Genomic DNA, 17,609 nt, shown 5'->3' on the forward strand with positions numbered 1-17,609 from the left:
ATTTAATAAAATCCTGCCCTTTCAAAAACCCTGTGTAAGTCAAAAACACATGCACATAAGCTCCCTACCTTACTTTAAATAAAAGATGCTTCTGTTCACGCCAGAGGAAGCTTTATTAATATTGTTTTAAGCTTAATTTAACTGCCAAAGGAATATGAGAAGTGGCACACAGCCAAGGCCACTTATTTAATGGTCAAGTCAATTGTTAAAACAGCCATTTTGGAGCTACATGGATAACACTTTGATTGGTTGAGCTCAGCAGGTGAGTAGATGATTTATCACATCGAATGTTTTCTAAGCTGAAATTAATCAAAGTGCCCATGATGCAATGTCAACGAGGAACAAAGAGTTTTTACAAGTTGGGAAAGTGCTATCAATCCAGACCAGGGCCAGGCCCTCCCATTTCACAGTTTATTTTATATAAATAAACTGTGAACTTTATTGCTACGATGTATGTGATGTCAGATAGTAATATAAGAGTAATAAATTAAAAACAGTTATGAAATACTATATGACAGTAAAACAAGAATACAGTTTAAAAGGGGAGTGATTTGTAAAATATCCATAAAGAAATTGAAAATCTGTTTACAGTTCTGTTTCAAATAGGTGTTGAGATATGTATCCATAGATCTCTTCATGTTGCTCTCAAAGTGCACCAGATTGATGCTTTTAACTTCAGTATTTAAAAAACAAATCTTCCCGGGGGAGCATGCACCTGGACCCCCCTAGAGGAGGTTGGGTCCGCCCCCCACTTAAAAAAATAGCACTTTACCCCTGATTACACCTATATGCCGTGAGCTGATTATGGAGCCTTCATTGTAACTGTTGCAGGTACACTGTGTGTGTGCGTGTGGGGAGTGTTGCAGTAGAAAATTCAACTGTAGCGCCCGGTACCTTAATGGGAAACCCTACATGTTTGAGCACCCTCTATGAAACGTCAAGCTACCCCACAGCACCCCCAAAAGAAAATATCTGGCGTCGGCACATGACGGTTTTGTGTGCCCTCCCATGAAAATCATATGCCCTCTCTGTAGATTTGATCTGGCGCCGGGTCTGTATCAATCACAATGAATTGTTGATGGTTTTAAAAAAACTGTAATGTTGATTTCACAATTACCAGATGGACGTTAACCATGTTGTCTGCAAGTTGTATTGACCAGAAAGACGTGTATCATCTATGGCTGTGATCTGGATTTACTGCATGAAGTGAGAATATAAGCACATCCAAATATTTAAAAGTCTGTGATTCTATTCTTTGTATTCACTGTTCCAGCTTTGCTGCACAGTTAAGTCAATGTTTGGCTCACATATTCTCACTAAAAGGGTTATAAAATGGCCTAAAGCGGCTAAAACAAAACATATAAAGTCTCTAGCAAACACAGATATTTCTTTCTCTGTTTCTCATTCTCTACCTTCTCCCTTGACATGCTTCACAGCCAGAGTCATAAAGAATTCAAGGTCGTTGTTTCAGGGCAACATAATTCAGCAGTTTGATTCATGTTAAGGAAACAGTAGACTTTTAAAGGGCTGAGGTACAGTTTATCTAACCTCTACTGACGGCACACTATGCCTTTTGAAGTGTTTGCTTTCACTCTGTCGTGGGAATACACTGCAATTACATTCAAGCTATTCATTGGTGTTTAGTGATTGCTTTCAGATGTTTTATCGTGATATTTGTACAGTCAGCAGTTTGATTAAACATAATACAACAACATATAATAACAGGAAAGAATAAATGTCTTGAAGCTTTGCCAAAATCATGCAAGGCTTATTGGGAAATACAAAAATATGTGGGGATAATTTTCTCTGGCTGAGGATAAGTTTGGAAAGAAAGAAAAGTTATTTTCAGCTTGTATTAAAAACTGTTGCAGTATAAGTTATCTTGACAGGACTTTTATTGTATATATTTATTTCCCTTTCAAGGTCTGTACTGCCATTAAAATCTAATCTGGCATCAGTCTTTGGTCAGCAGAGAGTTTTGACCTCTTAGAAAAACTGTATTTTTCCATACTGTGTAGATTGTCACATGTAAAACATATGTTTCACATATAAAGCTACAGTAAATTACTGCATCTTTGACCTCCCATTTCATATTAAAGTACTTTCGGGACGGCTCTATGGACGGCATTATCAGTCGTTTGGTCTGTCAGTCAGTCTTCTACTTTAGTCAAGACAACTCAACAACATGTTTCTGCATATAATGTGGCACAGATAGTGGATGAATCTAAAATACTTTGTTATACACTGGACTTTACCTGTAGCTCAACCCTCGGCTGAAATTAGTATGTGTCCCACACGTTCAGACCAAAAACATGCAAGCGTAATGGCATTCCTACCAGCCTCACTTGTTATTTTGTGTGTTAAGTGTTACAAATTAGCACATTTTAGCATGCTTTTGATTCCTTTTGATTCCTGTGTGCAGTCCAGGCTCGTGACAGCAGCACGCGGCCTCTGTCAGGGACGGCCACAGTGCTGTGCTCGGTGCTGGACGACAATGACAACCCTCCGGAGTTCATGCAGTCATCGTTCCAGATCAGCCTGCCAGAAAACCTCCCTCCTGGAGTGGTGCACACTGCTCAGGCCTCGGATCCAGACCATGGAGAAAATGGAACTATACACTACTCCATTTTAGGTAAGGAACCCAGAATATTGCTCTGTATGTCAAGCTAATTGGATCACAATTTGATAGTTTTTGCAAAAATGTTATTGGAACTAACATTATACTCACCAAGTCAATAGCTCAGATCTGGGAACTCCTAGACATGTGAAAAATAAGTCTAAAAGGGAAAGAAACTAAGCGAGCAAACAGGTTTTAACACATGCTGAGGTAAGCCAAAAATGATTTAGAAGAGAAAACGGAAGAACATTTCCACCCAAACTACTACTACTACTACTACCCATGTTAACATCCTTCCCTGTAAAGTTAAACCAACCAATGTCTGTGTAATGACAACATATTAGGTTTTACATTCAATGAAAATGATCTAGATCAGGGGTTTTCAAAGTGTGGGAAGGTGAGCCTCCCCTCAGAGAACATAAGAACAGCCGCGCCCCCCCCCTCCCAATTATTATTGCTATTATTATTATTGTTGTTGTTGCTATAATGCAGGGGTATTCAATTGCATTTCAAAGAGGTCCAGTAAGAGAAAATGTAATTAAATGCTCTGTTTCCGCTGTCTACCTTTCTCTTTTTTGAGCACGCCATTTGAAATTACTCCGACTGTTTCTCTCTTCTTGTCTCGTCTCTGTGTTTGAATCTATCGTGCTGACTCACTGACCTTTTTATCTTTATGCTTTACATATTTATTTTTTTACATTTTAAACATTTTCAACATTGTAGATAAATCCTTATATGCTCCCGGCAACACACTGAACGTCAACTTTGCCTCCTTATTACACTCACCCCTACTTTAGTGGGAACAATGAGTCTGCGTCTTTGATGCGCACAGGCGGATGATGCGGGGATGCAATGTAGACAGGAATAAACGCAGATCATCCTCGGGCTGCAGCCTTGACCGGCACTTTCTTTTTATCAAAGTCAATGTGGAAAACCCACACTCACACAGGTAGGTGGAGGTGAAGGGAATGAGCACTTTTACAGCCTTTTTGGCGAGGTGGGGGAACTCGGTCTCCACAGACAGCCAAGTATTGAAAGCATACTCGTCTTTTTCTCGTTATTTATTTCTCACGCTGCGCCTCCCCTGAAGCTCTATGGCGCCCCCTCAGGGAGGCGCGCCTCACACTTTGAAAACCACTGATCTAGATAATCTAGCTTATCTTTAGTCTTTTGAAATGCTTGACCACTCGTTGTCAAAATCCCAGCTATTACTTTGGTGAGTTCAATGCTACCATTATAGATAGAGGTGATGAACAAATCTACAAAGATACTCCGAAGCTGTGATTTAACAGATGTATTCTATAATCTCTTTCCACTGTCTTTAGGTGAGGACTACAGAGGTCGTTTCACCATCAACAGCCACACAGGGGCTGTCAGCACCACTCAGGTCCTTGACCGCGAGGAAAGGCAGAATTACACTCTCACCATACAGGCCCGGGACTATGGCCCCACCTCGCTCAGCTCCACCACCCAGCTCCAGCTGCTGCTGCTGGACCAGAACGATAACATCCCCTCCTTCACCCGTAAGAGCTACCACGCCTCCGTCAGCGAGGGCCTACCTGCGGGAGAGGAGATGCTGCGGGTCAGCGCCTTTGATCCTGACGAGGGGTCCAACGGGGAGCTGACCTACTCTCTGACCGAGGACAGCAGCCAGGGGGCCTTCTCAGTGGACGCCTTCACAGGAGTGATCCGCTCCACCAGGGCTCTGGACAGAGAGAGCAGGGCCCAGTACACCTTCAGAGCTGTGGCCACTGATGGCTGCTCTCAGGGGCCGCTGAGCTCTGTGGCATCGGTGACCATTCAGGTGGAGGATGTGAACGACAACGTGCCAATCTGTGAGCAGAATCCCATCAACGCATGGGTTTCTATGAGGACTCTACCAAACCAGATAGTAGCCACGCTGTCGGCAACAGATGGAGACCAGGGTGACAACGGGACTATTCAGTTTACGTTGTCTGATGAGGAAAACCTGTTCGACATCAACAGCGAGTCTGGAGATATTTCACTGAGAAGGCGAGTGAGAGCAGGTTTCTCTGAGAGGAAGCTGCAGGTTCTGGTTTCAGACAAAGGACAACCTGCTCTGACCTCCACCTGCCTGGTTTTCATGTATCTCAAGGGAGAACACGAAGGACTGCAGTTCACAAATAAAGTGTACAATGCTACTGTCAACGAGAACAGCAGAGCTGGTACGTTTTAACCCTCTTTATTCTTCCTTTTTTCACTGATCTCACTGATTTAAAACCTCATCAACCTTTTTACCCTCTTTTTGTCAAGGCACTTGGATTGCAAAAGTGGAGGCCAGTGACCAAACCAACAGCAGACAAAGGATCACATACAACATATTTAGTGGCAATGAGAATGATGTTTTCTCCATCAACCGTCACACAGGTAAGAAACGTGAAATCTTGAAACGGAAAACATTGCTTTTGTTCCTTTTTTCTCACCGTCTATCCAAAGTTGTTGCTGGAGTTCACTGTTTATGATTAGCAGATGGTATTTCTGTTATATGCAGGAACATTATCCATGCTTTCATAATTTCAGTTATGCTAAAAGCTCAAATTATCATTCACTCATCCATTTTATTTTCCACAAAACCATCCAGAAAATGACTTTTGATTTCCAGCCTTAAATTGTTTATGTAGTACAACCAATAAGAAAACCCTTGTTGTTTTCCGTTTCTCTTTTTAAAATGCTCTTTGAACTAATCTGGTTCATCTGGTTGTTTGCCTGATTGTATTATAGTCTAAGCAAACTCTTTTTTGGAGTCATGTTAGCATAACGTAGTATGTAAGATACAATTAAACACATTATTATACTGACATAGGAACAAATACTTTCTTAAGGTCATCACAAAAACTTGAACCTAAATATGCTTCTGTCAGCACCTTTCTTAATCGATGAAGATTCATGTTTTTGTTTCAATTGCTTTCCTCCTATTTGATTTAAAGGTCCCATGTCATGGCCATTTCTACTGATCATAACTAGAATACACATTGGTTTCTCATACAGTATCTCTGTATAGTATGTGTATTCACTCTGTCCTAAACGGCGTGTTGGAGCTCCTGCCCCCCCCCCTCCTTGTGAGCCCACTCTGCTCTGATTGGTCAGCTCGCCCACTCTGTTCTGATGAGTCCACCACCGTTACAGCGGAACATCAGTGATTATGTGTTACAATGGCGTTAGCAACCAGAAAATGACACCAGTAATGACAGAGGTGAGAATGCTGCGTGGGGTCTGGGTGCCGTGTTGGCGGGACGTTGCGGGGCTCACTGCTGGAGCGGACAGTGTGAGCTGGCTTGCTGGTGTTGTTTCCTGGTTGCTGCGTGGGGTCTGCGGGACGGCGGGACACGGCGAGGCCCGGCCCGAGCACACACAGACCCGCAGCCTGACTGTGGGTTTGTGTGTGTGCTCGGACCGGGGCCGGGCCTCGCCGAGTCGCCTTGTCCCGCTGTCTCAGGCTGAGTCCAGGATGAGAAATCCGCGGAGCTGCAGCTGAGAAAATAAGGATGACAAGCATGACATGGGACCTTTACATTTTTTTTAATATCGACATAGAAAGAGCTTTACCAGTGTCTGATGTTGGGTTATCACAGTCTTTGGGATATGTCTTACTAATGGCTTATTCCTCTCCTCCAGGTGAGATCCGGGTGCAGAAAGATAACTCCCTGGACTTTGAGGCGAGCGCTGAGATCCATCTGGTGGTGCTGGCTGACAGCAGGCTGCAGACGGCCCACTGCAGGGTCTCCATCAGCCTGCTGGATGTCAATGACAATGCACCGGTGTTTGAACACAGCAGCTACAGAACAGCTGTCTGGGAGGGGCAGGTGCACAACACCTACATCATGCAGGTAGATGTTATGAATATTAAACCCTTTGACATTAGAAATACCAAGCAGGTATCATATATTTAGTTGTGATGATTGGTGTTTAGAGGTCATTAAACACCCACATGTTTGCAGATGTTTGCGTCTGATGCTGACAGCGGGGTAAACGGACAGATTGATTACTCCATGGTGTCCGGTAACTCTAACGAAGCGTTCGTCTTGGACTCTGTTCGTGGGATTCTTGCTACCAATGTCTTGCTGGACCGCGAGATCACCCCTTCATACAAGTACGATGACATCGATTTAAAAAATAAATATGTTACTATTTCTAGAAAGTATGATACTTGAGACAGAATAAATGTATACGTTTTTACTTGAACTAAATTGTGCCATCCTCTCATAGATAGTCTCTGTATAAGCAGCCTAAGTGAGTTTACTTCAAATATCCATGGTATATTTTGTCAATGTTTAAAGTTATCTGTATTACATGTTTACATTTTTAGCAACAAACCATTTAATTATAATAAGAGTTTCTGCCTTTGACACTTTGTCAAACCCTTGCAGAAGCTGTAGTTGTTCCATGTTGACCAAATAATCTATGTTTTATCTTTATTAGGATTTGTATGCAAGACTTTATATTTATTTTATATTTGGCACTGCTTGCTTCTTTAAATATTGTAGCTCAAAGTAGTTCAGCTCAAAAGTCTGCTCGAGTGAAAGTCGTGTTTCTTTTAATGTCCTCACTTGTTATTGAGAGTACAATATCCCATACAATTCCAGCCCTGCATAAAACATAAACTACCTAGCTATAATATCCAAAGTGCCATCATTCATTTTTTATTACATTTTATATTACAGACTGGTCCTGCGGGCCGCAGACAGGGGGAACCCTCCGCTCAGCAGCACCACCACCATCAGGGTCCAGGTGGTGGACGTCAATGACAACAGCCCCGCCATCCCCCCCATGGAGCCTGTAGTTATAGCAGAGAGTAAGCACTACTGCTGTCATAGATAAACACTATATAAACACTGCGTTTGTTCTTTGTCTGTTTGTAGACTTATTTTGACATCTTCTTTGGTATTGTAGATCTGCCAGCAGGTTACATGGTCACCCAGGTCACTGCCAATGATGTGGACTTGAGCTCGACCATCACCTTCAGCTTTTCAGGCAACAATAGCCTCAATGACCCCTTTGCCATTGATCAATATACTGGTGTAGTCACCCTGACTCAGGCCCTGGACTATGAGGAGCAGACAGAGTACACCGTGGTAGTCTGGGCCTCTGATTCCCTCCACCAGACCACTGGAGAGGTCAAAGTTCAAGTGCTTGACGTCAATGACAACGCTCCAGTCTTCACCAAGGTTTCCTACCAGGTACAAATTATTATATGTGTTGAAGAAGATTAAAGGTACACATACATACTGGTGTGTGTCACAATGCCATGAATAACACAGTACATGCATGGTATTACTGTGAAATTACAGAAGGTGTAACCTTCCATTACATTTGGAAGTTTACGTTATTTTTTTATGTTTTATTAAAGTGATTAAGAAGAACTACTTTTTGGTTACAGGGTTATAAAAAACATGTGTCTGGTGCACATTATACTTCAGTATAACTTGTTCTGTTTTGGTGCATACTCCTTATGTCATCAAAGAGACACTCCTGTGGTTTGGTCTGTCACTTTCATAAAGTCGGAGAATTCACATGAGGCAGATTTAAAAAAAAAAAGAAAAGAAAAGACTGGTCCAAAAGCAGGGTAGTTAAAAGCAGCTTACTTTTCTTTCTTTAGTTTAGGTCAATCTCAAGAAATAATGTATCCTACATTTCACATAGTGGAAATGTGTTGGGTAAACAACACTTCTTATAGTTCTATAGCACTTATTGTATATACATATTTTATATCTATATTGATATCCTTTATTTTATTTTATACCTCGGGACTGTGGGAAACAGTATTTCGATCTTTCTGTGTGCACAAACATATTTTGAGATTGACAATAAAGTTTACTTTGACTTTGACTTCTTAACCTGGTGGAGCACACTTTAAATAAATGGTCACAAGGTTGGCACGTTATACAACGCCACCAGTTGTGTTTTGACAAATATTAGTTAATTGAACGATTCTTCCACTTCAAAAACTCCATAAAAGTCAGAACTAAAAAAATCAAGTCAGAACTTTAAAAAATGTCAAAATGTTGACTGAATTATTTGAATGTTTCTGTTTTTCTAAATAGAAGTGGGACTGTCCATTTGAAGGATCCTCTGAATTAAAGAGTTATTACACCGTACAACTCAAAAGTCCTTCTTACAAATGTTGAGTTCTGGAGCAGTAAAACAAATGTATTAACCTTATAAGAAAGTGGTAATTGACTGGATATAGACTTTACATCATAATCTTTCTTCAGATGTGACTTACTATTTGTTCTCTGTTCAAGGTGGAGTTGTCAGAGTTGGTTACGGCAGACACGTTCATCTTGTCAGTGTCTGCTACCGACAGAGACGCTGGACTCAATGGGAAGATCACCTACAGGCTTCTTTCATCTCCTTTACAAGGCTTTTACATCGAGCCAGACAATGGTGAGATAGTTTTACTGCTTTACTGATGGAAAAAACATCCTACAATAGCTCCAAACAAGCTTTCATTGACAGTAAACCCTCAGTAGCTGTTTACACATATATAGAAAAGGGACAGGTTAAGAAGTCACCAAAAGGATAAAACAATTATCCAAAATAGATTGCAGTTTTTCTGTAAAGACATTACCTACATGTAGGCTTTACACGTTTTATGACTGTCTAGTGGTCTGATTTGTATACTCTACCCTCTTCTTCCCTCTTTTAAAGTTTAAAATAAGTTTTTCTGGCATCGAAAAAAGGGAACAGGCCAAAAAAAGGGTGCGGATAAAGTCTATGCGTGGTTCTGAGCAGCTCAGCAAACAATATCAGAGTTGTCATTCTGCCAATCGCAGTATATTTCTCTAGTGTATATATTTTTCATATTCTTGGATGTGCAAGTGAGTTTCTGGGGCAGTGGGAAGAGAAGCAGCAGAGAAGGCAATTAGAAGTAATTGAGATAAAGTGCTTCAGAGGAGCCATGCCTATCCTAGTATCTCCCTTTTTAAAATGTCTAAACATTAGCGGGAAGATAAATCCTACAGAACTGAAAATAAACCACTGCTCCTCATTTTTGGCTAGTCTTTTCCACTCAAGAATGATTCATGGGCATCTATCATTGAACTCCAGAGTTTGATATTTAAATAAATATATTTCCTCCATTTTGCGGTGACCAGCACCAATGAAAATTGCAATGTTGACAAAAGTCCTCTAAAACCGAAATGTTAATGTGATGGTTTTTGTGGTGAAGTGCCTCTCAATGCATATTTGTTTACTAACAATGAACAGTTCTGCTTTGGAGTATAGTGAATGAAGTCATCATGTACAAAAATTGAAGTGGCAGTGAAGTGGAACAATACATTGAAAAGACAAACACCTTATTGTTATCCAAGAGGGACATTTGCTCTCAGTCTGCACATGGAATTCATTCAATAATAATCACACAGGAAATTATAGTGCATTGTGGTGTCTAATGACAGAGACCATTTTGATTTAACTTTTAATATATTGCCTTACAAGCAGACATGTTTGGAACAATCTGTGAAAGTGTATTTGTAAAGTCATCCATCATTTTTGTTACTTCAGAAAGACTGCTTAATGACTGGCTGCAATATATTGTTTGAATAAAACTGAAACACACTTTAGTAGAAGATTTACTTGGACAGTGAAATCTCCTTTTAAGTACAGTTGCCTATTCACACTTTGGTCGACACAAAGCAACATTGTCATTCATCTGGGGTCATGTTTAAATCCGACCTTTAACTTGAATTTACTTTCTACCAACAGAAATATCTGGGTCTTTTGAGCGTGTTATATTTTCCGCTATGATTACAAATCTACCAAAAATAGGGTATTGTACAGTTAGGTTGAAAACAACAAGAATAATGTAAAGTATCCTAAAAGCTTCATTTAACTTTGCCATTGGATACATTATAAAAAGTATTGGTTAGTACATCTTATAATAATGACAATTGATTCACTCCTGAAAACATGTTTTGTCTTGCAGGGTCTATTTTCACCAAAAAGCCCCTGAAGGCCATCACAAATAGCAACCTGGTCCATCTGCTGGTGGAGGCCAGAGACGAAGGCGATCCTGTGCAGTCCACTGTCACCTCCGTAGATATGCTGATTCTGGATACCAACGACCATGCACCTTTGTTCCTCCAGGACATCTTTACACTCACTGTCCCAGAGGACATGCCCACAGGCACCACGCTACTGACACTTTCTGCAGAGGACCAAGACTGGAGCCCAGAAAACACCCATTTGGACTACACCATCGTCAGGGGAAATCAGGAGAGGCGATTCTGTCTGGAAGTAAAAATGGTTCAGGTTGAGAATCAGATGAGAAACGTAGGAAAACTGGTTCTGTGTAACCCTTTGGACCGTGAGACCAAGGAGAGCTACACACTAACAGTGAGTGTGTCTGATCGAGGAACTCCTCCACTGAACAGCTCTGCTGTCGTTATGGTGACTGTGACAGACTGCAATGACAATACCCCTGTCTTTTCCAGCACAGGATACCATGCACAGGTTAGTGAAAACAGTCCTGTAGGTACCAGGCTGGTCCAGGTCAGTGCTCAGGATCCTGACCTGGGAACCAACGGCCTGTTGCGGTACGACATTATCTCAGGGAACAGCAAAGGTCACCTCAAGTTAGACCCTCAGTCTGGCCTTTTGGTGGTCAACAACTCACTTGACTATGAGGAAGACTCAAAATATACCCTCACCATCCGAGCATCTGATGGTGGTGATTCATCTGAAGAACGTAAAGTGGCTTTTACTGTGGTCTTCATCACAGTGTTGGATGTCAATGACAACACTCCATACTTCATGTTCCCTACCATTAACTGTTCTGTACTGGAGAACCTCCCAGCGTTTACCCACACCTGTTCTGTCCATGCTGTGGACAATGACTTAGGCCCCTATGGCCAGCTCACCTACTCTATTGTGTCCTCTTGCTTCATGGACTATGGCAGTGGCAGTCCCGAGAAGAAGGAGGCCTTTGCCATCGACCCTCTAACAGGAGACATTCACACCAGACATACCTTTGATTACGAACGAGAGAGTGAATACTGCTTCGTCGTGGAGGCCAGAGACAAAGGGGACAAAGCAGCTACGGTGAGAGTTCAGGTGACCATCAAAGGAGTGGATGAGTTCAGTCCCGTCTTCACCCAAAAGCGATACCAATTCCTCCTGCCAGAAAACGCCCAGCTTGGAGAGACAGTCGGTTATGTGATGGCGATGGACCATGATGGAGGGGTGGACGGGATGGTGGAGTACTCCCTTGTGAAGTCATCACAGTTTTTCTCAATAAACAAAACAATTGGGGCCATTTTTGTGTCGGGTCCTGTGTATCGCAGAAGAAGCCCCTATGCTAAAGAAGATATGGTGGAGCTGGTCGTGTCTGCAGGTAGTCCCAGATTGGCTTCCAGGACCACCGCCTGCCTAGTTTTGGTCAACATCTCCAGCTCAGCAGAGGCCCTCACGGGGGTTCCTCTTGATGCACATATGCTTAGTTTGAGTATCTCGCTAATCATGTTCCTCCTTGTGCTCCTCATTTTTGTGGGCTTGGTTCTCAGGTACAAGATCAAGGAAGCGTCAATCAAAAAGGCTGCTGCCATTGCGGTCAACTTGAACAACGGCACAGGCTCGTTTGGTAGAACCATTGGCCCAAGGGCCATCCCTCTGCAGGAGATAGAACAGCCCAGCGTACCGGATACCACGAGGGAGATTTCCAATCCATACAATCCATCAGACTCGAGCGGACGTGGATCAGCAGAAGGTGAGACAGCCGAAGACCAGGAGATCAAGTGGATTAATCAGTACACATGCCATAGAGATGAATCTGTGCAGGGCAACCATGACACAGAGATCCCAGACTCTGCTTTACCAGGGGACACCATCTCCTGTCACTCCATCGATGTAGGACCAGAGCATATTACATCTGTCAATAAACGTTTTATCTCAGGAATGGCCAGCACAGAAAGCCTCTACCACTTCAAAGAGGAGGGTGGAGGTGAGGGACTACTCCCTGCAATACTTAGGGTGAGGGATTTGGAGGAGAGCATGAGGACAAATGGGTATGCTCCGCTCTCAGAAGCCCACGCCTCTGCAGATTCTCTCTCTTCACTGGTTTGTCTAGAAGAGGAACTGCAGGGACAGTACAGCTGGGAACAAATGTTGGACTGGGAGCCACGCTTCCAGACTCTGGCCTCCGTTTTCACCGATATCGGGATGCTCCCCGATGAGGAGCTTCAAGGTGGACGTGAGGACTTTGCAGCAGAGGCTAGCTTTCTCATGTACCCACCACCCCTTTTAACAGGAGTGGCTCAGCCTGGCATTAGGACTGTACCTCCACGAAAACCAGGGCGTATACCAAGCATGAGAAGAAAGTCCTCTTACCGCAAATATGCGTATTCCCCCTTAGCAAGGAACACAGGACTCACCCCTTCAGCCATGACGCCAAATTTCTCCCCATCGCTGTCTTCCCTCACCATAAGGACGCCCAGTGCTTCACCAGTTGTCTCTGACACTGGGGTTGGGGGTATCAGACTCGACTCAGGGCCCCACACTGCAAGTCTATTGGAGGCAGAAATCCAGGTGTAGACACAAACTTTGATCAAGTGTTTCTGTGACATTCAAATCTGTCTTTCTATCCAGCATCTGAAGTTATTTCTCCTACCATTTAAGTGAACTTTAAGGGACACATTTAGTTTTCATTTTGGTTTCTTGACATTAATCACGTTTTTTTAAACTCAGCAATATCATGCATTTAGTCTCAAAGGGGTGATTTCAGGCTATTTCATTTGATGTCATTTGAACATAATGGAGTAATTTCATTACTTAGATAGAACTTCATTTCATTACTCTCCTCTGTAATAAACAGAATATCTGGAAAAGCCTGCATACACTCAATATATTCTTATATTGCAGCAGATGTTCGAGTCGGCAAGTAATTACTGAATGTTTTACTGTAAACATATTTCTATGAGCAGAAAATGAAACACTTTGTTATTACTGTTGGTTTGCGGCTTCTAAATGAAAACCTTATATGGTTGGTTTAACTTCAATACGCTAAGAAAAGCTTCATTGTCCTTTGGTTAATTCCATCCTCCTGGAACCATAAAAAATACAGACTTCTCTAATATATTCTGCCAATTAAATGCCAATAAATCCAATGACGAACATCTTTTATTTGTTTCCTTTAATCTACAACTGCTCTTAATTTCAATGTTTTATTGTTAAGTCTTAGGAGTCGAGGTTTATGAAGACAAGGAAAGTTAAAAAGTGATATGCTTCCCTTTTTAATGGGATTATATTGTCACTTGTTAGTATGATTTCATATTTTTCTAAACCAATTCCAGATTCTTATTTTTTCTCAGAACAATAACAGAAATGATCTGTTCCTTTCACGATTGTTTTCGTGCTGGCTGATAACGAGCAAAATGTTATTAAACGGCACTTTATGTGCAGTTACCAGAGAAATGTATGATTTTACATATGAATACATTTGCAATATAATTTGCAATAAAGAAACTTTCTCCTGCACATGTCTTGGATTCAGCATTTAAAACTCACGTGATGTTTGGTACTGATGGTCTTTTTTGGGATGATTTAGCTTTTGTATATACTGTTATATTCAAGGACAGGATTTCTTACTGTTGATGAGAAAGAATAAAATGCCCCATAATAATGACTCTTAAATATGCTAAATATGCATGAATCGCTAGGTAGTAAAGATAAAACATATAATAAAACAAGGACAGTTATTTTATGATGTACTCTACCTAGCAAAACTAGATAATTCATTGCTTCATAAAAACGTGTGATTGAAGTACTTCTCTTAAAAATGTAAGATAGATTTTTTTTTTTACCACACTCAATGTTTGCCAGTGTTTTTACCAATAATTATCGAAAGTGAAACATGCTATACTGTATTCCCACATTGAAGGAAAAAGATGGGAATGGAAGGTCTTAGACTTTGCTTTTCAAAGAAATACTAAGTGACTCAACATGGCTCGCCTTGGTATGCTGTTAATCCAAATGTGCCGCCCTGTGGGAACATATGAGCTGAGGAAGCTGAGGAGCTAAAGTCTTTATCAGATAGTTTCATGAAAGATAATAAGCAATCAGACCCAGAACCATACCAGCCAAGAGTGACCTGCTTATAGTCAATGATCGGTGCGTAATTATTTATTGACTCAGCTGAATCTCTCCTCTGCACCTCAGTAGGTTTTGACCAGCTCTGCGCTCCTCTGTATTTGTGATTTCAACGGGTCCTTGGCCTCGGGATCATGGTGATGGAAGAGCTCTCTCTCCGTATCAGGTGATCTGGCCAAACAAGCTTCTGTGTCTCAGCACACAGCTCAACACAACTGTTCAGTGGATCTTTATCAAACACTGCCTGTCAGTCAGGGAAGTGCCTTTCCTGAAAGAGGTCAGGAAGTCTCAAATACAAAAATATTGTTTGGCAGTTCTGTTCAAACTTTTGGATTTGCAGAAACCATTTTGTATAGATACTTGACATTACTCACAAGTTAATAAGGCAGCCAAGTGGAAACTGTCTGTAATCCCCAGCATGGCTCGATTAACCTGCCAGGAGACCCTCAAGTTAAAATTAGCAACTGGGACCCCTTTAACCCCTGGCCCCTCTAAATCTTTCTGCAAGTATAGCATGCTGGGATCCTGCCTGGCAACCAGTTTGGTGCTTGGTAATTTGATAAATGAAACAAAAATGTCTTCTTACTATAAAAATGTAATCAGAGTAACTTAAAGGTGGGGTAGGTAATTTTGGAGAAACCAGCTCGAGTGCGCTAGAATTTGAAAATACACAACCAGAAAAAATCTGCCTCTTCCTTCAGACTTCCTTACAGAGCCTCTCCTCCAACACACACGAACGCGCACATGACCAATGAGGGCACGAGATAAGTTTGTGCCCAGATGGAAGGCTGACAGGCAGGTAGGCCATCCAGTTATTTTAGCCGGGCCGGCTAAAATGATTGGTCGTGCTTTTTACAGTACTACGGCTTCCACAGAAGACATTTTTTAATGGATTTTTTGTCAAAGCACTTAAGATATTCATTGCTGGATGTTAAGAGCATTCCATGGAATATAACAAAAAGTGTATCTCGAGCCGGTTTCTCAAACTTACCTACCCCACCTTTAAGTGGACCTACAAACGCTGACATGTGTCAAGTCAACCTCCTTTTCAATTTGCGATTGAATGGAGAAGACAACATTTGTCTTGACGACCAAATACAAATGAAATTATATCAGATTTATTATTTCTATAGGTTGACTTACAGCATGTACCTACATATCATGTTTGAATTACTTAGCAAATCAAAAGAATGGAACAAAATTCAGAGCTTCCGAACCAGGCTAATACAGGGTCCCTCTTAAGACAGGGCTTCAAGATCAGCTAATCAAGCAGGGCCTGCTGTATCTTAAAGTCCATATGATGCCAGCTGTGCTTTTGTGGCACATATTGCCAAACACAATTTAAATTGTTCAAATCACCACAAACCAGTTGACACATGATGAACATGGGGCTTTTCGAGCCCATAGGGGCTTTGGGCCTCAAGACCGCTACCCACCCGCAGTTGGTAATCAAGCACATCAACGTAACCAGAGCAAATTATGCTGGAGGAGGCGAATATAGAGCTCTATCATCTGCATTAGATCACCACTTGTCAATTCTGGTCCTGGTTGAGCTCAAGGCATTCCCCCTGAGCCGTCTCTTCCTGCAGTACGGAGAAGAAAAGATTATAATCTGTTGGTCCAATCTGATAATGAGTATGAAGAGGAGACATTGTGACAAATAACAGCTGTTTTCTCATCTTGGCTTGTATTTCATATTTATCTCTGTTTAGATTCTGTTGAATTGCCTCTAAACAACAGTTCTGCGTTGTGGTTTCTGGCTTGTTCTGGTTTTGTTTCTCAGTGGGTTTGAGGCTGGATGATGCACCAAAAGAATTTCGGTTACATTTACTTGGTGGAGCAAATGGTTGTGAAGCATGAAAACAGTCGGGTGGATAGTCGGTTTTATTGGTTAGTTTGAAAGGTTTTCATGGATTGTTAATGTTTCCTCTTGGCTAAAGTCTAATTTGAAGGAACTGGAGATGATATACAGAACAGTGGTAGACGTTTTGATTGTGTTTATTGCGTGTTGCATACATTTGTTTTTAGCTAAAGTGGAGGTTTTAACCTTGACAAATTAAGATTGTAATTAAGTGTAATTGCAGTAGTCTGATCCGGGTTAGCTATGTTTATTGCCAGGGGATGTCAGTGGGTTGTTAGAGTTTTACCTAACGGTTATAAAAGTAAAAGTTTATGTGATGCAGATTTGTAGCATGCAATTTTCATTACATATTCCACCTGTTTCAAGTAAAGCTTTAACAACAGCGTCAGGGAACTCCTCTGAAGTTCTCTTAGGCCAACATGAAAGATGGCAGAGATTATAGACTGAAGACTGGACAATGAAAACAGCACAAGTAGCTCATTCCAGTGTGAGCCACCAGGTGTCATTCCTCAAAAGCTCGCACACATATGCATCGTTATAAATATCTTCAACGAATAAAAAAAAAACGAATTCAGCGAAAAATGAGATGAATTACAATCTTTATTATTCAACAAATGCATCATCCTCGTCAGAATATGGCACGCATTAGCCACAATGCAACGTGATAGCTAACATTTTGGTTGGATATGTGGGTGTGTAGCTAATGTAGATGTTAGCCTCAAGCAAAAATAAAATGCTTATAGAGAGGTCTAGAAAACTCACTTGTCAACTCTCTCAAATGTATACTATATTATATATAACTATATATTTTGGTATTATCTCTAATTTATGACTATAAAAGGGCTTTTTAAGTGAAAAATGTACCGAACTTTGAAACAAATTGTGAGAATAAGTCGCTGGTCCTGCAGTTGAACACACAGAAAATCCAACCAAAATTCTGACAAGATCTTCTACTTTATTCATTTAATCATTTTGTAATAATAAACACAGGTGTAGTTATGTTTCTTATCTGAGTAATTGGTTGCAGGG

The 17,609-nt window shown here is 41.4% G+C and overlaps 1 protein-coding gene across 1 annotated transcript in view; it reads left to right on the plus strand.

Annotated features, from left to right (window-relative positions):
• The window catches only part of dchs2 (dachsous cadherin-related 2), a 31,876-nt gene extending 17,782 nt beyond the window's left edge, over positions 1-14,094 (plus strand). Inside the window, exons 12-20 of the mRNA XM_034231466.1 lie at positions 2,423-2,632; positions 3,943-4,803; positions 4,892-5,005; positions 6,254-6,465; positions 6,577-6,728; positions 7,300-7,430; positions 7,529-7,815; positions 8,881-9,022; positions 10,563-14,094. Of these exons, the coding sequence (XP_034087357.1) occupies positions 2,423-2,632; positions 3,943-4,803; positions 4,892-5,005; positions 6,254-6,465; positions 6,577-6,728; positions 7,300-7,430; positions 7,529-7,815; positions 8,881-9,022; positions 10,563-13,165 (4,712 nt within the window). The 3' untranslated portion in view covers positions 13,166-14,094. The remainder of the gene's footprint in view (positions 1-2,422; positions 2,633-3,942; positions 4,804-4,891; positions 5,006-6,253; positions 6,466-6,576; positions 6,729-7,299; positions 7,431-7,528; positions 7,816-8,880; positions 9,023-10,562) is intronic.
• Positions 14,095-17,609: the final 3,515 nt, after the last annotated feature.

This window comes from Gymnodraco acuticeps, unplaced genomic scaffold (assembly GCF_902827175.1).
Source record: "Gymnodraco acuticeps unplaced genomic scaffold, fGymAcu1.1, whole genome shotgun sequence".
NCBI lineage: Eukaryota > Metazoa > Chordata > Actinopteri > Perciformes > Bathydraconidae > Gymnodraco > Gymnodraco acuticeps.